Source organism: Buteo buteo, chromosome 16 (assembly GCF_964188355.1).
Source record: "Buteo buteo chromosome 16, bButBut1.hap1.1, whole genome shotgun sequence".
NCBI lineage: Eukaryota > Metazoa > Chordata > Aves > Accipitriformes > Accipitridae > Buteo > Buteo buteo.
In genome coordinates, this window is record NC_134186.1 from 23434230 (window position 1) to 23452951 (window position 18722).

General features: G+C 39.4%; 1 protein-coding gene across 2 annotated transcripts in view; it reads left to right on the plus strand.

Moving 5' to 3' along the window:
* Nucleotides 1-18722, plus strand: part of MPPED2 (metallophosphoesterase domain containing 2) — a 109547-nt gene that overhangs the window by 46157 nt on the left and 44668 nt on the right. For both annotated transcript variants that reach the window (XM_075047091.1, XM_075047092.1), the window contains exon 4: nucleotides 14502-14727. In XM_075047091.1, coding sequence (XP_074903192.1) covers nucleotides 14502-14727 — 226 coding nt within the window. The remainder of the gene's footprint in view (nucleotides 1-14501; nucleotides 14728-18722) is intronic.

Genomic DNA, 18722 nt, shown 5'->3' on the forward strand with positions numbered 1-18722 from the left:
TTCTGTTAATGGCATGCAAAGAACCTTTGAGGTTATTTAAAACTGTAGTCACTAATTTACTAGAGATAAAGTGTAAAATTCTCTATACAAGTTGTGTACTACCTGCCATGATCAGTCAATCCAAAGATCAGCGTGTTATTTGATGGCCATTAGAAAACTTGGCTCACGTGAAATGTGCTTTCAAAGAGAATAATGTTTTGGACTGAGTGGCTCTTTATGTGTTTAAACCCAACATATTCATTTGGTATTTTTCAGTCAAAGAAAGGAGCCAGTGAGCACTGGAAAGTATTGCACAATTCTTGGACAGGACTTTCAATTACAATAATCGCTTAGTCATTTCGTGGGTCTGCTTCCCTGGACTGCTGTTGTCTTAAAAGAGGGTGGGATGATCAGGTTTCAAATAACAAACCATAACCAAAACAAATTTATAAAATAACCAAAATAATTCTTCCTTTCAATTCCCTCTTTCCCGCCAATCCACTTTAAAACAGAACAGAGATTTATGGTTGTTGTATTGACCAGGCATGAAACAAGTAATGCCACGCAAATAGAAAGTTTTATAGACATTGTCATCAGATTCTTCCTCCAGCATTGCTGCTGCAGCCACATATCATAATATGAGAATGATTTCAATGGAAAGCAAAAGTATGTATTCTTTGTACACCATAAATTTATTTTGTCACTTACAAATTAATGTTGCATCAAAAATACAAAGTGCAAAAATACCTCTCCTAAATTTCCACATCACACACACCATATTAACAATATCTAATTAAAATAAGAAGTCTTTCTGTTAGAGCATCACATTCCTGCCTAGAAAGAACAATGGTTTCAGGGTGGAGGAGTTGCTTTGAGCAGAGAGAGGTTGGGGCTGGGGGGAGAAAGCACTGCAGATTTTAGTACAATGTGTAGTGTTCAAAGAAATTTTATTTCATCATAAAGATTAGCAGGGTGTGTAATTCAATTTAAAGCTGGTTGGCAGTGTCCTGTCTATTACAAAGCCTTTTTTTTTTTTTTTTTATCGCCACTGGTTTTTTTATGTTGTATGTGACTACAGAACCTAGCAGACAGCAGGAATGATCTTTGGGTTTTGTGCTTCCCACCCCCCTTCCTCTTTTCATTTCTGCATGTTAGGAAATGTGTGAGATTACCTTAAACTGAGCTACAAAACGGTATCTCAGTGAAATGCCATCCTGCGTTTTTTTGGCTTGTATATGACATGATTATTTTTTTTTGTGGCCAAATAGCCACTGAGAGTGAATATCTGCTAAAAATGTTAGATTGGGGGGGTTGAATCAAGCTTAAAACTCAAATGTTAGCATTTATTCACACTGTTGTGAACATTACTATGCTGTAGAAAAGCAACTTGCAGCAATTTACGTTAATGCAAGACTGGCAGACCTTTATCTTACAGTAATTGCCTATACTAGGGGGTTAATAAATGTTCCAAGATTAGTGACTTCTTTTTTTGTTAGAGAAAAATAGATTATTGCTTCTTGCTGGCTATAACCAGCCTGCATAGCTTGTTAATTAACCCTCTTGTTGCAGTGGGCTGAAGCGAGTATTTGAGCTCGGACAAAGTCTGCATGCGTTTTATGTATCAGGAATGATGTGTCTTGGCACAAAAGGGCTGCGAAAGAAAGACCCGTGCAACTCCACCTCTCCCATCCACCCCTGTCGCGCCTGTTAGAAGAGCTTGAAATTTTTATTGACTGTATTTAGGGAGTATGTTGATTTCGGAGGACGGGTGGCACTTGGGTACCAATGGTGGGGAGGAAAAGGAGAAGGGAACCCCTTCTTCCAGAGCTAAAGGAATTTGCGTTTTCTTTGTCCTGCTTTCTCGTCCCGATCCTGACGGTGTGAATGACGGTGCTCGCTCCGTAGGGTGGTGACGAGACCCGCAGGCAGCACGGTCTCTCGATTAAACGCTGGTGCAAGGCTGGGGGGACCGGCTCTGCGGCCACGTCCCGTGGTGCTGGGCTGGTCTCAGCCTTTGGCTCGCCTGCGGGCTGGTTCGGGTGGCCCTGCTGCAGCTTTGGGATCGGAGTTTCTCAGAACTTGAGATCGCTTTGAGGCTGGGGTCACTTCAGTGCCTCACTTCACTGAGCTGTTCTGGTCTCTTTTCTCATCCTGCACCCCAGCTGTGAGGTAAAAGTTACCAAACCCTGACTTACTATTGACGGTACATTTAGTAGAGAAGGAACAAAGCGGCACAACAGGGGACAGCAGTGTAAGGAGAGAGGCAAGAAGATGCGAAGCCAACACAGAAGAGAGCAAAATAACATCAAACCAGGGGAGGGACAGTGGCTTGAAAGAAGAGAGAGTCAAATGAGAGCACAGGGATGTAAAGTCGTGGAGATTTACCTGCTTTTTCCAGAGCTTCATTTCTTCCCAAGTATATAAAATTAAGAAATGAGAGCTCAGGAACACACTGTACTTTGAATTTCCTGTAACTGTTGATAAGTGAACCTTGAAGACCTCAGAATTATGTACGTGTTTTCTAATGAACCAGAATCTTTAATATTACAGGCCTACAGGCCAGGCTGGGTATTGAAGTGCAATAAATAGCTCCTTTTCTCCTGAATGTTGCCTTTTTTTTTTTTTTTTTTTTTTTGGTTACGTGACCAGCCACAGATACACACAAGAGTTTTAGTTCAGAACAGAGCTGCAAATGACAAAAAGTTACCCACATTTCCTTACTTTCACCTGAGCTGCTCTGGCCCATACGTTACTCTTGAGGCTTCCCGCTCCCTATGCAGCACTTGGCATTTGCGCTCACTACTGGGAGATGAGCAGAAAAACTGCAAGGCAACCGTGAGGTTTCCTGCGTTGTTGTGCAGATGTCTCCTGAGCATTGTGGGGAAGGAGTTCGTTCCTTCTGCTCTCCCCTGTCCCTGCTGCAAGCTTCAGTGGTCGCTGGGAATAAAATAACGTATCTGTAGCCGTACCAGCGGTCCGGAGAGTAAAGGTCCCGCACTAACGTCCCCTCATAAAAACCCCACGTGAAGTCATTCCCAGACGAGCAGCGTCGGGAAAGCCATTCGCCATTTGCGGTCTGCTGGTTGTAAATTATAACCCTGTGCCATTAGCTGGAGTGTGGAAGGCGGGGAGGGATTGCCCGAGCGAGGCTGGCTGAGGGGATGCCCTGCTGCCGCAGTCCCCGGGCTGCCCTGGGGACGGGGGAAGAAGAGCCGCCGCTCTGGTGACTGACAGCTCTGGCTATATGTGTTAAAATGGGTCCCGGCGTTGGAGCGAGTTACTGGAGAGGATGTGTGTACAGTTATAGTGGAAGCAATATAGCCATTCATAAACAAATGCTTCCGTGAAGCCAGCTGTAAAAACAACGATGCTTGCCTTTGAGGTGAAAGGGCAAAACCTTAGCAGAAAGGAGTATAAATAAGAAATAAATTGTTACCTTTGTGTAAGTGACTGAAATAGCTGTTCTCTTAGCGCTCTTTGTCTTGATGACCAGCTCTGATTAACTACAGTTGTCGCTTTATTCAGCAAAACTTAAGGTCTGCATATCGTGCCTTCTTACAGCAGTTTTTTCATTCCTTTTTTTCTTTTCTTTTTTTTGTTTTTTAAAGTCTGGAAATGATGGCTAAAATGTGCAAGTCAAGAGAGACCCTACTCTGCAGAAAGCACGCTAGATGAAAAATTGCAAATGCTGCATGCCCCAACAGTTAATGATAGCGTTTAATTACAGAGAAATATTTATTCATGTACCAGAATCCTCAGTGTACTTCTGTATACAAAAGGAAACTACAGATACTGCATCATACAGATTTTGCAGCACCTCATGGAAATGTTACTGTAAATTCAAATGCACAGGTACAAGTACCATAAATCTCACATAGCCATTTAACTTGATTTAAAAACTTTTCACTACCCTAGTAGGTTAGGTGCTTACTATTATTATCCTTATTTTATTAAGGAGCAGGGATGGCTGCAGCAGAGGGCCTATGTACTTGTAGTAACAAGGATAGGAAAGATAAAAGTTTCACCTCAATTCCCTCATAAATAAAGCACACAAACTCTTTATATTGCAGAATGGAGTTTACATTGCATATACTATTTTTCATTCATCTGTTTTGTCCTTCCTTCTGTGGAAGGGCAATTAGGAGGTGTTTTTCAGCACATGGGTTTGCCCACTGAAATTCGAAGAGCAGCGCCTTGGATTTTGAAAAAAACGTCAGTCAGAACTCTCTGTCATGAGGTCCGGGGATGCTGTAACATAAATAATTTGGTAATTGATATTCTGCAAAGCCAGATGAGAGGAGGTGGCAAGAAATAGTAGCAGGGGTGAGATTTGGAACTCGGAAATCACTGGCACCAATTTCCATAGTTACTGCTCTAGACCTTTATCAGGCTTGAAGTTTCCTTCTCTCTCTCTCTCTTTTTAGTGTTCAGGGTTACTCTATGTGCTTAAATTTAGAAGGAAGGTATCTGAGGCTACGTGCCTTTCTGCTCAGGCAATTCTAGATGGCTAGGAAAAAAACAACAAACCTGCATAAGAGGAATTCAGTTCCTTGTAATACTGAGATACAGCTGAAGTGATTTGGTTGTCTCCTTTAGTAGCGAAGAAATCTCTCTGTGGGCTGGGTTATTAAAAGGAATTTCCTTACAGGGCTCAGGAGGTTCATCTTGAAAGACGAATGGAATGTTTAGGTTTATTTAGAATAATAAATTTAAATGCGGGATTCAGAAAAGAATACTGGACGTTCATGAAGACCTGCTTGAGTATTTTTAGTTGACTGTAATTTCTGTTTGCGTTCTCTGTGCATTTTCTCTTTGGTTTTTATCCTCTGTAAAAATTTCAGGAAAGGGCCGTGGAGGTAGTTCTGAAATACAGTATGTAGTGCTGTCAAATGGATATCAGGCTGCTTCTAGAAGAGGAGTTTAGTTCAGTTTTTAGATTTCTCCACTTCCGACTTAGAAAAGGAAGAAACACTTCCCAACAAATATCAGCATCACTATCTGAAAATATGCTTAACACCTTTGAATATCAAACTTGGTTCTCATACTTAAATGTTTACATGTAAAAGCACAAAACATGATCACAGGGTAAAATTTCAAAAGCAGCTAATTGCTTTAGCATGCTGGAGAATGTTCCATTCTCAGAGTTAGTGAAAAGCTGTTGTCCTGCTTTTAGACAGTAGTCCATGCTTTTAAAACCTTTGGGATATTTAAAAGATATTTTATCTTATTCTTTTTCCTTTCAGTTTCTTTTCCTTGTGATTATTCTTGCTGTCCCTGCGTATTTTTTTTCCCCTTATCATTATGGGAATTTATCCACATTGTATTAGTATTGGTAGTCAGTTAAATCTGAGCCCCAGTACGTTTTGTAGTTTACCAACGATGTACTGAAAAACCATAGTTTTGAAAGAAAGCATTTCAGTTCCATGTGTAAAAATTGAAAGGTTATGTAAAATATACTGTATTATAGAAAGAAAATTAAACTAATTATCAGAAGTTCCTTGTTGATGTATTTGAGATTTTTCTTCTCGTAAGAAATGCTCTCACCACCTTCCTGGGATACAGAAAAAAGGAGGCATTTGGAGGGATTTTCTCACAAATATTGACTAGGCTTTACCAGGCTGTGAGGGAGAGGGAGATGTGTGCCTCCTGCTTCATGCATTTGTAAGCCTCAAAGACTTTCATTTAAAAATGGGAAAACAAATAATGGCAACAAGTTCAGAGAGGAGGGAAACAGGAGAATGTTTTTGGTGATTGTATGTGTTTCCTGATTGTTTTATTTATTAGTTTATCTTAAGACAGGTAGGTAGATATTAGAAGTATCCTGACAGAGGTGTGTTTTTCAGTCCTGTGGACAGAAAAGGAAGTTCTGCCTCTCCACATAAAGGTCGCTGTCAATAAGGCAGAAAAATTTAGGGCAGAATCTAGATCTAGATCTAGGTCCTGCATTCATAATTCTCATTTCCTTCAGTAAGTTTTCCTTCAGTAAGTAGTGAATAATTGATATCCAAACTTGTTTCTCTTTTAAATAAAGATTTTACTTTGTATGGAAAATCTTGTCCTTAACATTTGCTGGCCTTTTGCAGTGTGAAAATATATGTACATGAAAATACCAAGACGTTGTCTGTGATAATTATGATTAGCTTAATTACTTTCTGTATAATTGTTTCTCAAGATGACCTCCTTTTTGATGGCTTTTATTCATTTATTTTAGGAAAAAAAAGACTTAATTGGAATTGTAAATTACAGAGACAAAGGGTATGTTATGGGAAGTAGGTTCAGATCTGTTTGTGTCAGTGACTGTTAGTTTTTATATTCTTAAGATTCATGGAGAAAAATCATTTAAATTGATACAATATGTGCCTGCACAAGGTAATATCAACAACCAATATATTATTTCAAAATCTGGTGAGTTTCTTTATAGAGGATTAGGTTATATAGTGTGTGGGGACTCCAAAAAGAAAATAGAATTGTGTATTGATGCCTTTAGAAATATTATTTGAGGGCAATAAAATGTTCCCTGAAATTCCCTCCTGAGTGGAGAAAATGGAGTTTGTTTGCAGTAATTGCATTTTCTAGCATTTGCTTTCGCACTTTCCAATATGAGTTAAGCCAATTGGAACCTGTGATTTCGTTTTGCTTATTGGCAAAAATACCATGTAAATTGATCTGTGATGCGTTTATAGAGAATGCTTTGAAAATTTTGAAATAGAGATGGCTTTTTCTTATTAGATTTAGATAGTATTAGGGTTCATTTCTATATTTTAGCCTAATGTAATAGTAACCAAAAATGTTCCTTTTCAATTTAGTCTTAATCAAGTTCAAGGAGAACATTTCTACTTAGCCCCACTGGCACTGTGAAGGGAGAGTTTATGTTCCCATTCTTAGCCTTGCTGAGTTCAAGACCTGAGCCATTTGAAACCACACCGAGCTGAAATCGGTCTAAGACTTGTCAGCCCTGGTACATAAAGATCGTGGTCACAAGAGAATATGTAAAATTCTGTTGGACAAAATACAACATATTTGCAGTATACATGCTCTATAGGCATTAAACTACAGGGGGTTAGATGCAAATCTCACTGTAAGTGTAAATACAGGGTAATTCTGTGTAGAGGAACACCCTTCAGCTCTGCCAGACAAAAGATGTTCTTGCCTGAAAACCTTATATATTTTCCCAAGTGAATGCTATTTCATTTAAAGGATCTCTTTGACAGTGTTCACATAGCACCTATGCAGTCGTGGTAGTCCTTTTTGTATTGCTTTGCTATGGGAAAGAGAAGCATAGCAGGAACTACCATTTCTACAAGAAGCATTTTTTTAAATGAAAGAGAAAAATAAGGCTATTGCGATTTCCAGGGAGGGTATTGTTTTCATAATTTGTTAAATTTTAAAGGGAAACTTCATAGCTGTCAGCTTTTTTGATTTTAAGTTAGGTGATTTTTTTTTTTTTTCTTCTTGAAAGCTCTGTCTTTTAGGTTACATAATTACAAGCCTGAAAAGAAAGCCTTTCCAGGGACTAGCAAGCAATCTGTGCTGCTTCTGTTTCAGATTTCATAATTTTAAAGTCAATTTGGGGGACTTTTTACACCTAAAGTTGGCAGTGCTGCGAGCTGCAAAATCTGGAGGCTTTTTTGTTTTTGAGGTTAGACTAAACAAAAACTTCAGATTCTGCCTGTTTCAAAACAAATAAATGTCATGTATTAATTGATTCAACTCTAGTGAAGGTTTCCATGTTTCAAGAAAAAAATGTTTCAATAACAGTAGCCCAGTGAAATTCAAAACAACTTTGAGATCAAAACCCAACACAAGTTATCTCAGAATAATGCTAAGGAAGCCGTGGAACACTGAAGTGAAACAAAAGATTTGTCGCTTATGTTGTGCTACATTTTCTCTTTCAACAGAGAGGAGAAGGATATTAATCACAAACAGTTACATTAGAATAATGTTATGGTTGGGACATAAATACATAAAAGCAAGGAATTGTTACCAATGCAGAGCATCGTTAAATCAGATCCATAGTTAACTAGGTTCTGCAGTGTATATGGCCCTGTTGTAGGGCTCATACTGCACTTGGCGATGTTACGGCCCAGTGTTGTGCAAAATTCACTACGTTTACTCTGGGAGAGAGAAGGAGTGGAAGCACTTGGTATTAGGTGCCGCTGATTCTGCAGTATCGGACTTCTCCTAAGTGCCCATATAGGTTAAGTAGTGCCTGTACCTGCGGTCGCTCGGAGAGGACCGTGTTTGCTGAATACCTTGGCACTACCTAGCTGAATTACAGGTGCTGAGGCAAGATTCACTCAATACTTCCTTGCTTTCATGGGTTTATGACTCAGCCTTGACATTATTGTAACGTAGTTTTTTGTGTTTAATGTTTCTTAGACTTGGTTTTCCATTGCCAGCATGGAAGAAATCCTAATGCATGAGTTTCAGAGGAGAAGGTAGCAGTCTGAACCTGCTGTGTGGCTCGATCCGCAAGTGTGAGTATTAACGCTAGAGCTGTCAGGCCTTGTGAAAATTAATGAAGCCTGACGGTTACAGAGTGAAAGGTCAGAGGCAGAGCTTGCACTTACCTAACATTTCTGTTTTGTTGTGTCTAACAGCGTTTTCAACAAAGAGGAGCTTTAATGTACAAGCTTTAGATTTATCACAGGAATTCAAGGGTCTCAGCCTTTGCATCTCCCTGTGCTGTGGTCTAATGTTTTCTTTGCATAAAGGCAAAACAGTTAAACTTTCATTCATCTACTGTTGCTGTGTTGCCCATGTGTGTTTTGCCTTTGTTTTTCCTTCTCCAAAATTTTCTTTTTTGGGAGGGGGGGGGAAGCAGCATCTGAACTGATGATAGTTTAAAAAGCTGATGGAATACTTTTCATCAAGAAGATTTTGAGAGATCTTGTACTTCAGTTATTTGTACTTCTTTAGAAGCGTGTTCTGATTTTGTGCATGTTCTGTCTTTTATTTGCCTGCTTTTTTGATTTTAATTGTTTCATTCTGTAGATTTCTAGACACAGAGAAGTAAAATGTATAGAAATTCATGGGTTTATGTTTTCAGCCAGTATGTTGGTTGACATCAGTTTTAGCTATTCCATTGAGGACTCTTTGTGAAGGCTGGTTGATTAAAACAGCCAGAATATTTTCACAGTCAGTCAATCTCACCCTAGAAAAGATGTTTGTTTTTCCTACCCAGTTTTGTATCTCAGTACTTGCAGTTGATTGTTGGTGAGAAAAGTCCAACTTACCATTTGAAAGCTTGAGTCTATATAGCTGTACTTACACAGTCTCACTCATTTGTTGCTGCCAAAGGAGAAATCAGAGCCTTTGAGATATTCTGTCTTTCTTTTAAAAAGCTGAAAGGGGTCTGCGTGTGTTGCGATTGTGCTGTAAATACTGGGAAGAGAGAGTAACTGTGGTCCTGAGATGCAGTGGGCTTTCCATGAGAAACCTCTCTGAAGAGTTACAGAGCTGCTGAACAGTAGCAGGTTCTGCTGGTTGCCCATCGGTGGGCAGCTTGGGGAGCTGTGGCCTGGCAGCTGATAGCAACCGGTGCTGCTGTGGGGACTGGAAGGCCATAGGAACGACACAAAATCTGCTCTTTCAGTGTTTATCTCTGGACGTGTACATGGTTGGTAGTAGGTGAATGCTCCATGACCGGTTTGGCACTTTGGAAGCATATATGATACACCATAAAATTGGAGGTGATTCACTTGCACAGGCATCTCGCTTGTACAGATTTTCCCTCTTTTTGAAGGGACTACGATTTGTACTTCAAGGTTTCTCAGCCCATTTCTCAACATATGGCCAAAGGGTCTATGAGGCTATGAAATGGGCATGAAAACACTTCACGTTCCATGGAAGCGTTGTGTGGTTTGAATAGTTAATGCATGCGTATGCATATTCAGAGCTTCACATCAAAGGCACTTGCATAACGTTTGTGTGTAAATACAGGTTTCTACCACTATACAGACAGCTAGTATCACATTATTTCTTATTCCCCTACTTTCCTGTGGGTTTTGTAGGTAACAGTAGTCAAAAAATAACATGATTTTCTATTTTTATAGGGACTCAGCAGTTAACATTCATTGCCAGTCAGACTCCTTTTCATGTCTGGCAGCTCTACAGAACTTGGGTTGTGTGACTAAATTGTACTCGTATGAAGCATGCCATTAAAACGGGAACGGTTGTTCAACAGATTAAGGACTCCTAGGATCAAGTACTTGACTTGAACTTAAGCACTGGAACACCTATTTATATAGGTTAAAAAACCCCAACAACCACCCCCAGTTTCCCTGCCTCGTCCCATGTAATAGGTGTATTAAAAGTCAGTCAGTTGTTCAGCTAACACTGTAAAGTGATGTAAGTGGTTGCAGCCAGCAAAAGAAGTCCTGCCTTACCGGTGTATACAGAGCCTCATTCCTTTTTTGCTGCATCAGTTTTCAGCTGGATCAGTTTCCTGATCCGCTGTGCTCTGCAGCCACCAAATCCATGTGTTGGCAAAGAGGCGCGGTGGCACGGGAGTGAGGGTGAATGCGTGAGGGACAAAGGTACGTGGGACTGTAGCTTGAGGGTTGACTTGTTAAACGGAAAGTCACAGAAATCTTCTGAGACTCCCAGATTAATGTATTTACTATAAACAATTTAGTGTTTACAAGTTATGCACAGTTAACTATCTTTGCTTTTATTTGACCAAGAGAGATACTGACCTTTTGTCTTCCAGAAGAGAACAACTTGTCTAATTGCAATATTTTCTTAATCAGTGATTACATTGTGCCCTTGCTGCTCTACTGTTGAGGGCAGATGTGGAAAAACATTTTAGACAAAATAATACAAATATATATTGAAGATACACATGCACCCTGTATGTGTATATATACACAGAAATATATAAGATTTCAAATACTCCAGTATAAGTGACTCTAATTCACAGGCTTGGAGCCCTAATAATTTTTAGTAGCTGTAGTTTTAGGATTGTGATCTCACCTGTTAAACATTTAAATATTTTTAAATTAAACTCAGTTATTACCCTGGGAGTTGATAATTGGGGTTTCTGATGTGCTTGTCCCAGCAAACACATCAGACTCTTTTCCTAGTTTGGAAAGTGATTCTTCTTTCTGTTTTCCAGATTCACAGTATGAATGAGAGTGAATAATATTACTGATGTGTGATGGAAAATTTAATGGTTAGGAAATGAGACTAATAAAGACCAAATGTAGCTAACAAGAATCTGGTGAAGGAAAATGAGGAGGTGCCTTTCAACCTGTGTATTGTGCTACAGCATCTGTCTCTGTACAGATAGCATGGATGTAGGTATGCAGAGATTAATCTGGTCAAGATGAAACTAAAATACCATGGAGTAAGAGATTGCGTGTCACTGTTTATGCTTCCATATTAAACAGAGAAGGTTAGCAGATTATAGACAAAGGGCAGGACTGCCAAAAGAAAGCACACCAAAATACTTCATAAATTGTATCGGGGAGAATGAATGTTGTGCGTTGCCACAGGGCTTTTCAGGAAGGGAAAACCTGAATGTGATGAATAAATAGCTAATCTGATTGCAGGTAATTTATTACTGTGATTAGTGCTATATAGTCTTTCCTCGGGGAAGAGGAAAGAAATGGATGAGTCTTCCTCTTGCTGCTCCCCTTTGCTTGGGCCTGGCTTTTGATGTGTTCGCATTTTGATGAGTGGTGTTGCTCATTGCTGGCCCCCAAGCCAGCTCTGGAAAAGGAAAGCAGAACGCGACTGGTTGTTATAAAGTCAGGGAGCTAGGTGGGGAGCCTGGTCAGACCTTGGTGCCCGTCCTATGGTAAATATTAAAGTACGTACAAATACAGAGCGAAGCACATCTCGTCTCGTTGCTGGATGGAGGACCTGGGTCTGCCGTCGTTACACCCACAGCCAGCGCTGGTTACTCTCCATCTCGCAGGCAATGGGCGTGCAGTACGGCGGAGCTAGAGCTGACGGGGAGATGTTGCTGAACTTGGGTCCCCGTGGGGTTTCTCCTCTGGGGCATGTTGTGCCTTATTCCTCAGTCCTGGTGTTGGTCCTTAGGTGTCAGTGGTGGGACTGTGTCCAGGTTCTCAGGAGCTGACCAAGCGGAGCCTCTCTATATATAGTCTTAATAAACAGCGGCTGTCTTGACACCAATTGCAATAAATACTGTTTGGTTTTCCTTACTGATTTCAGCTGCTTATATAGCACATATAATGTTACATTTACATGTTTTAATAATCATTGATGCCACCACCGGTTTGTCTTTTTGTGTCCTGTGTGTCATCATACTAAGCCCTCTTTTTTAAGGTGTCAAGATGAAAAAACATTGACTTCAAGCAAAATGTTCCAGACTTAATTGGACATAATACCAGCAAAATGTGCTGATTTTCAAATCTATAAAAATAAATGGGAGAAAATGTAAAACCTGAACATTTATCCAGTAAGATGAGAAGTTTTCTCTGCTAAAACTGGCAAATGTTGATAACTTGGCAGAAACCTGAATTTAAGTTCTCCATCCTACTTCTCTGAGAATTTAATCACATCTAGCTTGTTTTGGGGGATTGATAGTTATGACAAGTGTATCAAATTTCCTGCCAGTGGTATCTTTTATGTTTCCTGAGAGAGGAGAAAATAGCAATTTTGCCTTGTGCCCAGGAGTCACAGAGAGCAGGAATTGTAGGTACCTGCCACATCGAGTTTTTAAATAAAAATGAATTGCAGAGCAGCATGTAGCAGAGATGGGGAAGGGGAGGGAAGAGAGTGAGGCATAAACTGTAGAGGAGCATTTATTGCATCTCCCCCAGCTTTTAATCTAATGCAGCACCGCAGAGAGTTATGAATATGTATGATCTGCATTTTGTTCGGATGTGAGGTGTTTATGAAGATGTCTGCTTGTTTTTTTTCCAGGGGATTTATAGCTTTTTGGTTTTCTTTCCAGAATTAACTAATTTTGCAAAGATGATGTTTTTATATATCTATATCTATATCTTGTGTAATTCATGTTTCTGTGCTGTAAATATTGAAAAGCAGAGGGTTTTGACTGGTTCCCCTTAAGTCTTATTTAGGGGAAAGTTAATCTTGTTGTAAATACTTACAACTTTACTTTGAAACTTAATATTTAAAAAAAACCCAAACCACCAAAAAGGTTTTGAAAGTTGAAAGACAAGTTTTAAACTAGCAAAGCCACATCTATTTAGGAGAACTGTATTCATGAGAAATACATAGCATCCGATTCAGTGTTCCTCGAGGCAGATGTTGGGAGTACCAGAACTGGAAGATGGACCCATAGATTTGCACATACTTTTTGCTGCCTTTATTAAAAACCAAAACAAACCCCACCAAACTTTTCTAAATTATTATTAGAAATATACACCAAAATGAATGATTTGCTGTAAGACTAGGAAATCAGGCTTATGGTGAAGGTAGTAGAAGGGAGATCCAAGTCTGGTTTAGGTTTGATGCAAACTTATGTGTGATTTTTGGCAAGTTACAGTGGGACAGATTTTGTAAAATAACCGAACTTCTGTGAAGACACCACAGTATGGGACCATATTTTTAAGGGAGCTTAGCACCCAGTATGTTTATTTGGAGCATCTGGCACTCATTGTTGGTACCAAGTGCTTGAAAATCTGTCTGAGCTCCAAAACTCTGGCTCCGTGGGCTTGATCCATGCCTCGTTCCAAACAATGACGATAGTTGCCCTGACTTGAGGTGATCAAGCCTGTACTCTTTATCTGTGACCCTCATGGTAAATGAATTAACCACACTTCCTTTTTCCTACCTGATGTCTTACTTGCTTGAGTTTCATGGTTTCTTCTACACGTGTACGTCTTACTGAAAGGAGATACTACCAGAAACTGAATTATAATAATAAAGTGAAAGTTCATTGCAAGTGAATTGGAGCTTTGAAGAACAGGCTAGGTCTGGAATAACTGCCACTTCTTGAACACTTTGGATTCCATACAAATTAATCCAAATAACTGCATAATTTAAAAAACAACAGCACCAGCAGCCTAATTCAGTACCCCATGCCTGGAGCCCTCACACCATAGTTGTGAGACACGCAGAGACTGCAGTCGCTGGCCCACCCACCCGCTCAGACACGCGGGGTATCTCGCTGCATGTCACTCGTGTGGACCGGGGCTCGGACTGCTGACTCTGACCCAGTCCCATGAATTAAGTGGTAGGACTGAGTATCACATTTTAGGCTAATCTAAACCAGTGTGTCATCAGTTGAAAGCAAGGGAGCTGTGGTGCTTTATGCCACCTTTGGAGCTGGTTTGGTGCCTACCAGCTTGTTTTGTTTAACTCTGCAGTACACACTTTTTATTATGACACTGCTTTGTGTTACTTTACATTTTAACGCAGTTCCATTCAATGGAAGAGGAGCAGCATTAATAACTTTTGCTCAACATGGAGATGCACACAGATCTTGGGTATTTCATTCTGTCACTGCTAGCTGTCTACTTATTGTGCCAGCAATGCTGGTGTGGGAGGAAAATGTGCTAATTAAGTCCTCTTTTTTGTTATTTCAGGAAACCTACCATATGAATATAAAATAGTGATTGCTGGGAATCATGAACTGACATTTGATAAGGAATTCATGGCAGACCTTGTTAAACAAGATTACTACCGCTTTCCCTCTGTGTCCAAATTGAAACCAGAGGACTTTGACAATGTTCAGTCACTCCTGACAAATAGTATTTACTTACAAGATTCAGAGGTAACAGTTAAAGGATTCCGAATATACGGTGCCCCGTGGTAAGTCTCAATTTAAACTTTCTTTGCTGTTTATTACTTGATCCACAGCAGGAATCATTCCTGTTGAAAATGCATGAAGCTGCTTTGTTGCATTGCCCTGCAGAACAGTATCAAATTTAGCTGTAAACCACCCTGAAAAAATTGCCACATCTTTTTTGTGGATAAATAGGCTATATTTAGCCACGTGTGTGAAATAAGACAGAAGGAATTGTAATTATTTCTATTCTGCCTGCTGAATGCACTTTAAAAATTGTGGACTCAATATCCACTCTGTGCTTGTGGATTAACTGCAGCGGCATCTAGTATGTATTAGGGAAGCTCCATTATATTCTATGCCATTTAGGTATTTGTCTGCTGTGCTAATAGATTACATTGGTAGCATTTAACACCCCCACAGCACAAGGTTCAAGGCAGCAGGTGCTTTAAGCGTTACTTCTGATCAGTTCTAGGCATTGTTTTCTTTTGCTTGTAGAGTTGCGATAACAAAATTCCAAACCAGTTTTGATCTCGTTCCACCCCTGTACCAAGCATATGCAGGAAAAATTGCTGTCCGGTTTTGTACTAGGGAGACTCTTCCTTGTTTTTTCTACATGTTGTTTAATTGTGATGCCTGATACTTCTGTGGAGTCTTGGGTACCACTTGTTTTAAATTCTCTTGGTTACAACAGCCACAGTCCTTTGAGGCTCTACCAGAAACTTGAACTTCAGTGATGGTGATAATCATTGTGCTACTTGGCATTCTCAGTTGTCAGCTGAAGTACTTAGATGCTAATTTATGCACACCTATAAGAAGGGTTTATTATAAGCTTATAATTTACATTTTTGATGTTAGGCTTGCTTTAAAGGTGAAAGTAGGAGAGGAAGGGGGAATGGCAGGGGTTGAACCAAAGAATGGGGCAAACCTGTACAGACATTAGAAATTTTCCCTTTCGTCTTATCTCTATTGACTGTTCACTTGGCCTGCAGACCTTGGTGATTCATACAACAACACACGTGTTGATGCTTCTGACAATGCTTTTTTTTTTTTTGTCATATGTGTACATTAGTGCTGGCTAGAAAACTGTGATCTAGCTCTTTATCTCACATTCTTGACTTAAGCTACTAATTTTTTTAATTTGAGTCATAGCCTTTAGATAGCATCATCCTGACATTGCTTAGCTAAAAAACCCAAAACTCTAAATCCTGCAGTATCAGCTAATTGGGAAAGATTATCTTAATTCAGGTTAGGAATCATTTGTTAAAGACATTTCAAAGTAATTTTTTTTAGTATAGCAGCATATAACACACAGAAGAGCACAGGGCACGTAAAGGCCTTGGGTATTGTGAGGTGGATTTGAGACTTGCTGCAAGGTGAGCAGCTGCGCTAGCTGGAAGGTTAGATGCTGAGATTAAGATTGTGTTCAGCTTCTCTCGTAGCTATGTCTCAGACTCAGAGGGCTTGTATTCTGCAGGCATCCGATGATAACGAAGCGTAGGCATCTTTCAGATTTATTTGGGGCAAATTTACCTGAACTCGGCTTGCTACAGAGGTGCTGGAGAGATGTGGAGAACGTAGAATCCAAGTCTTGGGAAGAGAGAGCTTGATATTCTGAAATGGAGAACCATGTGATATGCCTTTACACTTATGTTTATATGTACTGGCAAGTTGTAGTGATCTTTTTTTTCCCCTCTTCTGCTTCCTGAATTCATAATGGCCTCCAGCTGCATTTAGAAGTTCTTTCATTTTGCAGGTATATACATGGATTTAGAATGTTTGTTCTGAAATACTAAGGGATGCCAAATCAAGTAACAAGTTTTAACCATAACAAGTGAATGGCATACATATTCTGACCTAGTCATGGACGACAAATCTTAATTATTCCTCCCTATAATCCACTGATAACTGTATTTTTCCAATTAGTGATCAGTGGGAAATAAAGCTAGATTGCTAGAAAGGCACACTGAGCTCCAACCAAGTGCAGACTTATCCTCTCTCTTGAAGGATGTTTCATTTGTGTTCAGCTGTGAAAAACTGTTGTCAAAGCGTGTTTTGAGCAACTGTTGATGTGGACTTGAGGCTATCATTTTGAATACAGCTTTTTAGATCAGCTAGTCTGTGTTCAGAGGATAGAGATACTGTTCTTCCTCTGCGCTGCACCCCCCCCCCCCCCCCAACAGTTCCTGGAAAATGTGAAAATTCAGCTAGTTTCCTGAATTTCAGTTGGTCTTTGAGAGGAAGGAAAAGTCACAAAGTCACATCAGATACTGGAAAAATCTGTTCCAAATCTGTTCTGTGCCTGGAAACTGAGACAGAATGATCAGACAAGCCTGTTAGCACTACTTAATTTTTTTCTCCTTCCCCTCCAATCACATCTCACTCTACTACTATAAATCTTCAGATTACCCCAAAGGAAGAAAATTTGTGGGGGTTTTGTATGTATTTATGGCCTCCTTACCCCAATTAGTTCTGTCACAGAAGTGGAACACTGGTCATTAACCCAGAAGATGCTCCAACCCTAAAATGAGATAAGTTGGCATGTTCAATTTATGTGCATTTTTGTAAGTATTTCCAGAGGGAAAAAATTCTCATTTGCTGATAAAGCTACTGGTTTTAATTTAAAAAGAGGGATCAAACCAAGAATAACAGCTGTGATTCTGGAGGTTTCAGCCTGTCAGGGGTTTCTAAGAAGTAATTGCCAGAAGACTGGGAAAACTGGCTATAAGTCATCTATCTATTTAGAAAATGTAAATTGCCAACTCAGTGTAACTACAGAAAAGAAATATCAGTCCATATTCATTACATGTTATTACTCATGGTACATCTGAAAGCTTTCTAAAGACCCAAGAGAATTCAAGTAGTGCCTCCTAACTTACAATTTAGTAGAATTTGTATGTAGAAAATAACTTAGAATACACGGGAGCATTCATGTGTATTTGCAATTGGAATGTGCGGTGGTGCATATCAACAGCCTCTAAGGAGCAGAAAATTTGAATTTAGCCTGATGGTTCTGAGAGTATTAAATGGCATTAGCTGGAGGGGAGTTGAAAACAGAGTATCAGCCCCTAAAAGGGAAAAGACCAAGGGTGGGACATGAATCACGCTCGGAGCTCTGCTCATTTTCAGAGGTGGAGAATGTAACTGACATTTTCACACCTTAAATAGGAGATTCTTTGATGTACCTTGAAGGAGCAAAACGGCTGAAGAGTCTCTATTTGGTCTATAGATAATCCACAAAACCACTTCCCTCCTTTCTTTTCCTTCTGACTTTGCCCTATGAACCTAGATTGTTTGGTGGGAAAATAATTGATAGTTTATGCAGTCAAAGCTCTTAAAGATTCCGATGGAAACATTTTCTCCTTTGGAAATTTGAGATTGAGGCTACTTATTGAACAGGACAAAAAATACAAACAGTAGTGGATATATGAATTTTTAAATCTGAAAACTCCCTTTGTGAAGATTACGTAAGCATAACTCATACTGATCTATCTGTAAAAGGGTAAGGAGAGACAGTCTGTTTTTACTGCAGCTTCGGGTGCTGAATATGTATAAGTTAATATGTATAAGTTTTATTTAAATTCAAATGTTGTTATCTTAAAAGAAGTATTATTTTTTTTTACATTATATTTGAAATTGTTCATCCGTGCTAAGGACTGAATTTGCTATAGTATGCTATAGATGTTTGAATACAAATATTCTAGCGATGTCTGTTTTCTAATGAAGCTTTAAAAGCATTCAAACCACCAGAGAACTGCAGTTAACTGGAGCCAGAATTTGTTTAAACCACGTTTTGACAGAAACAATTGTTCAGGGAGAATATTTTTCTCTTGCTTTATTTTGTTCTGCTGTTCAGCTACATAGGTAGCTTTTTTGATTTGTTTGAAAGAAAAAATAGCTGAGATGAAAAAGTATACTGATAAACTTCTGTGTGCACAGAAATTTATGGTAGTTAATTTCATGAATAATGAGGAAATAAGCTTATTTATGAATTTTAAATCTTGCTTTCCATAAAAATTGC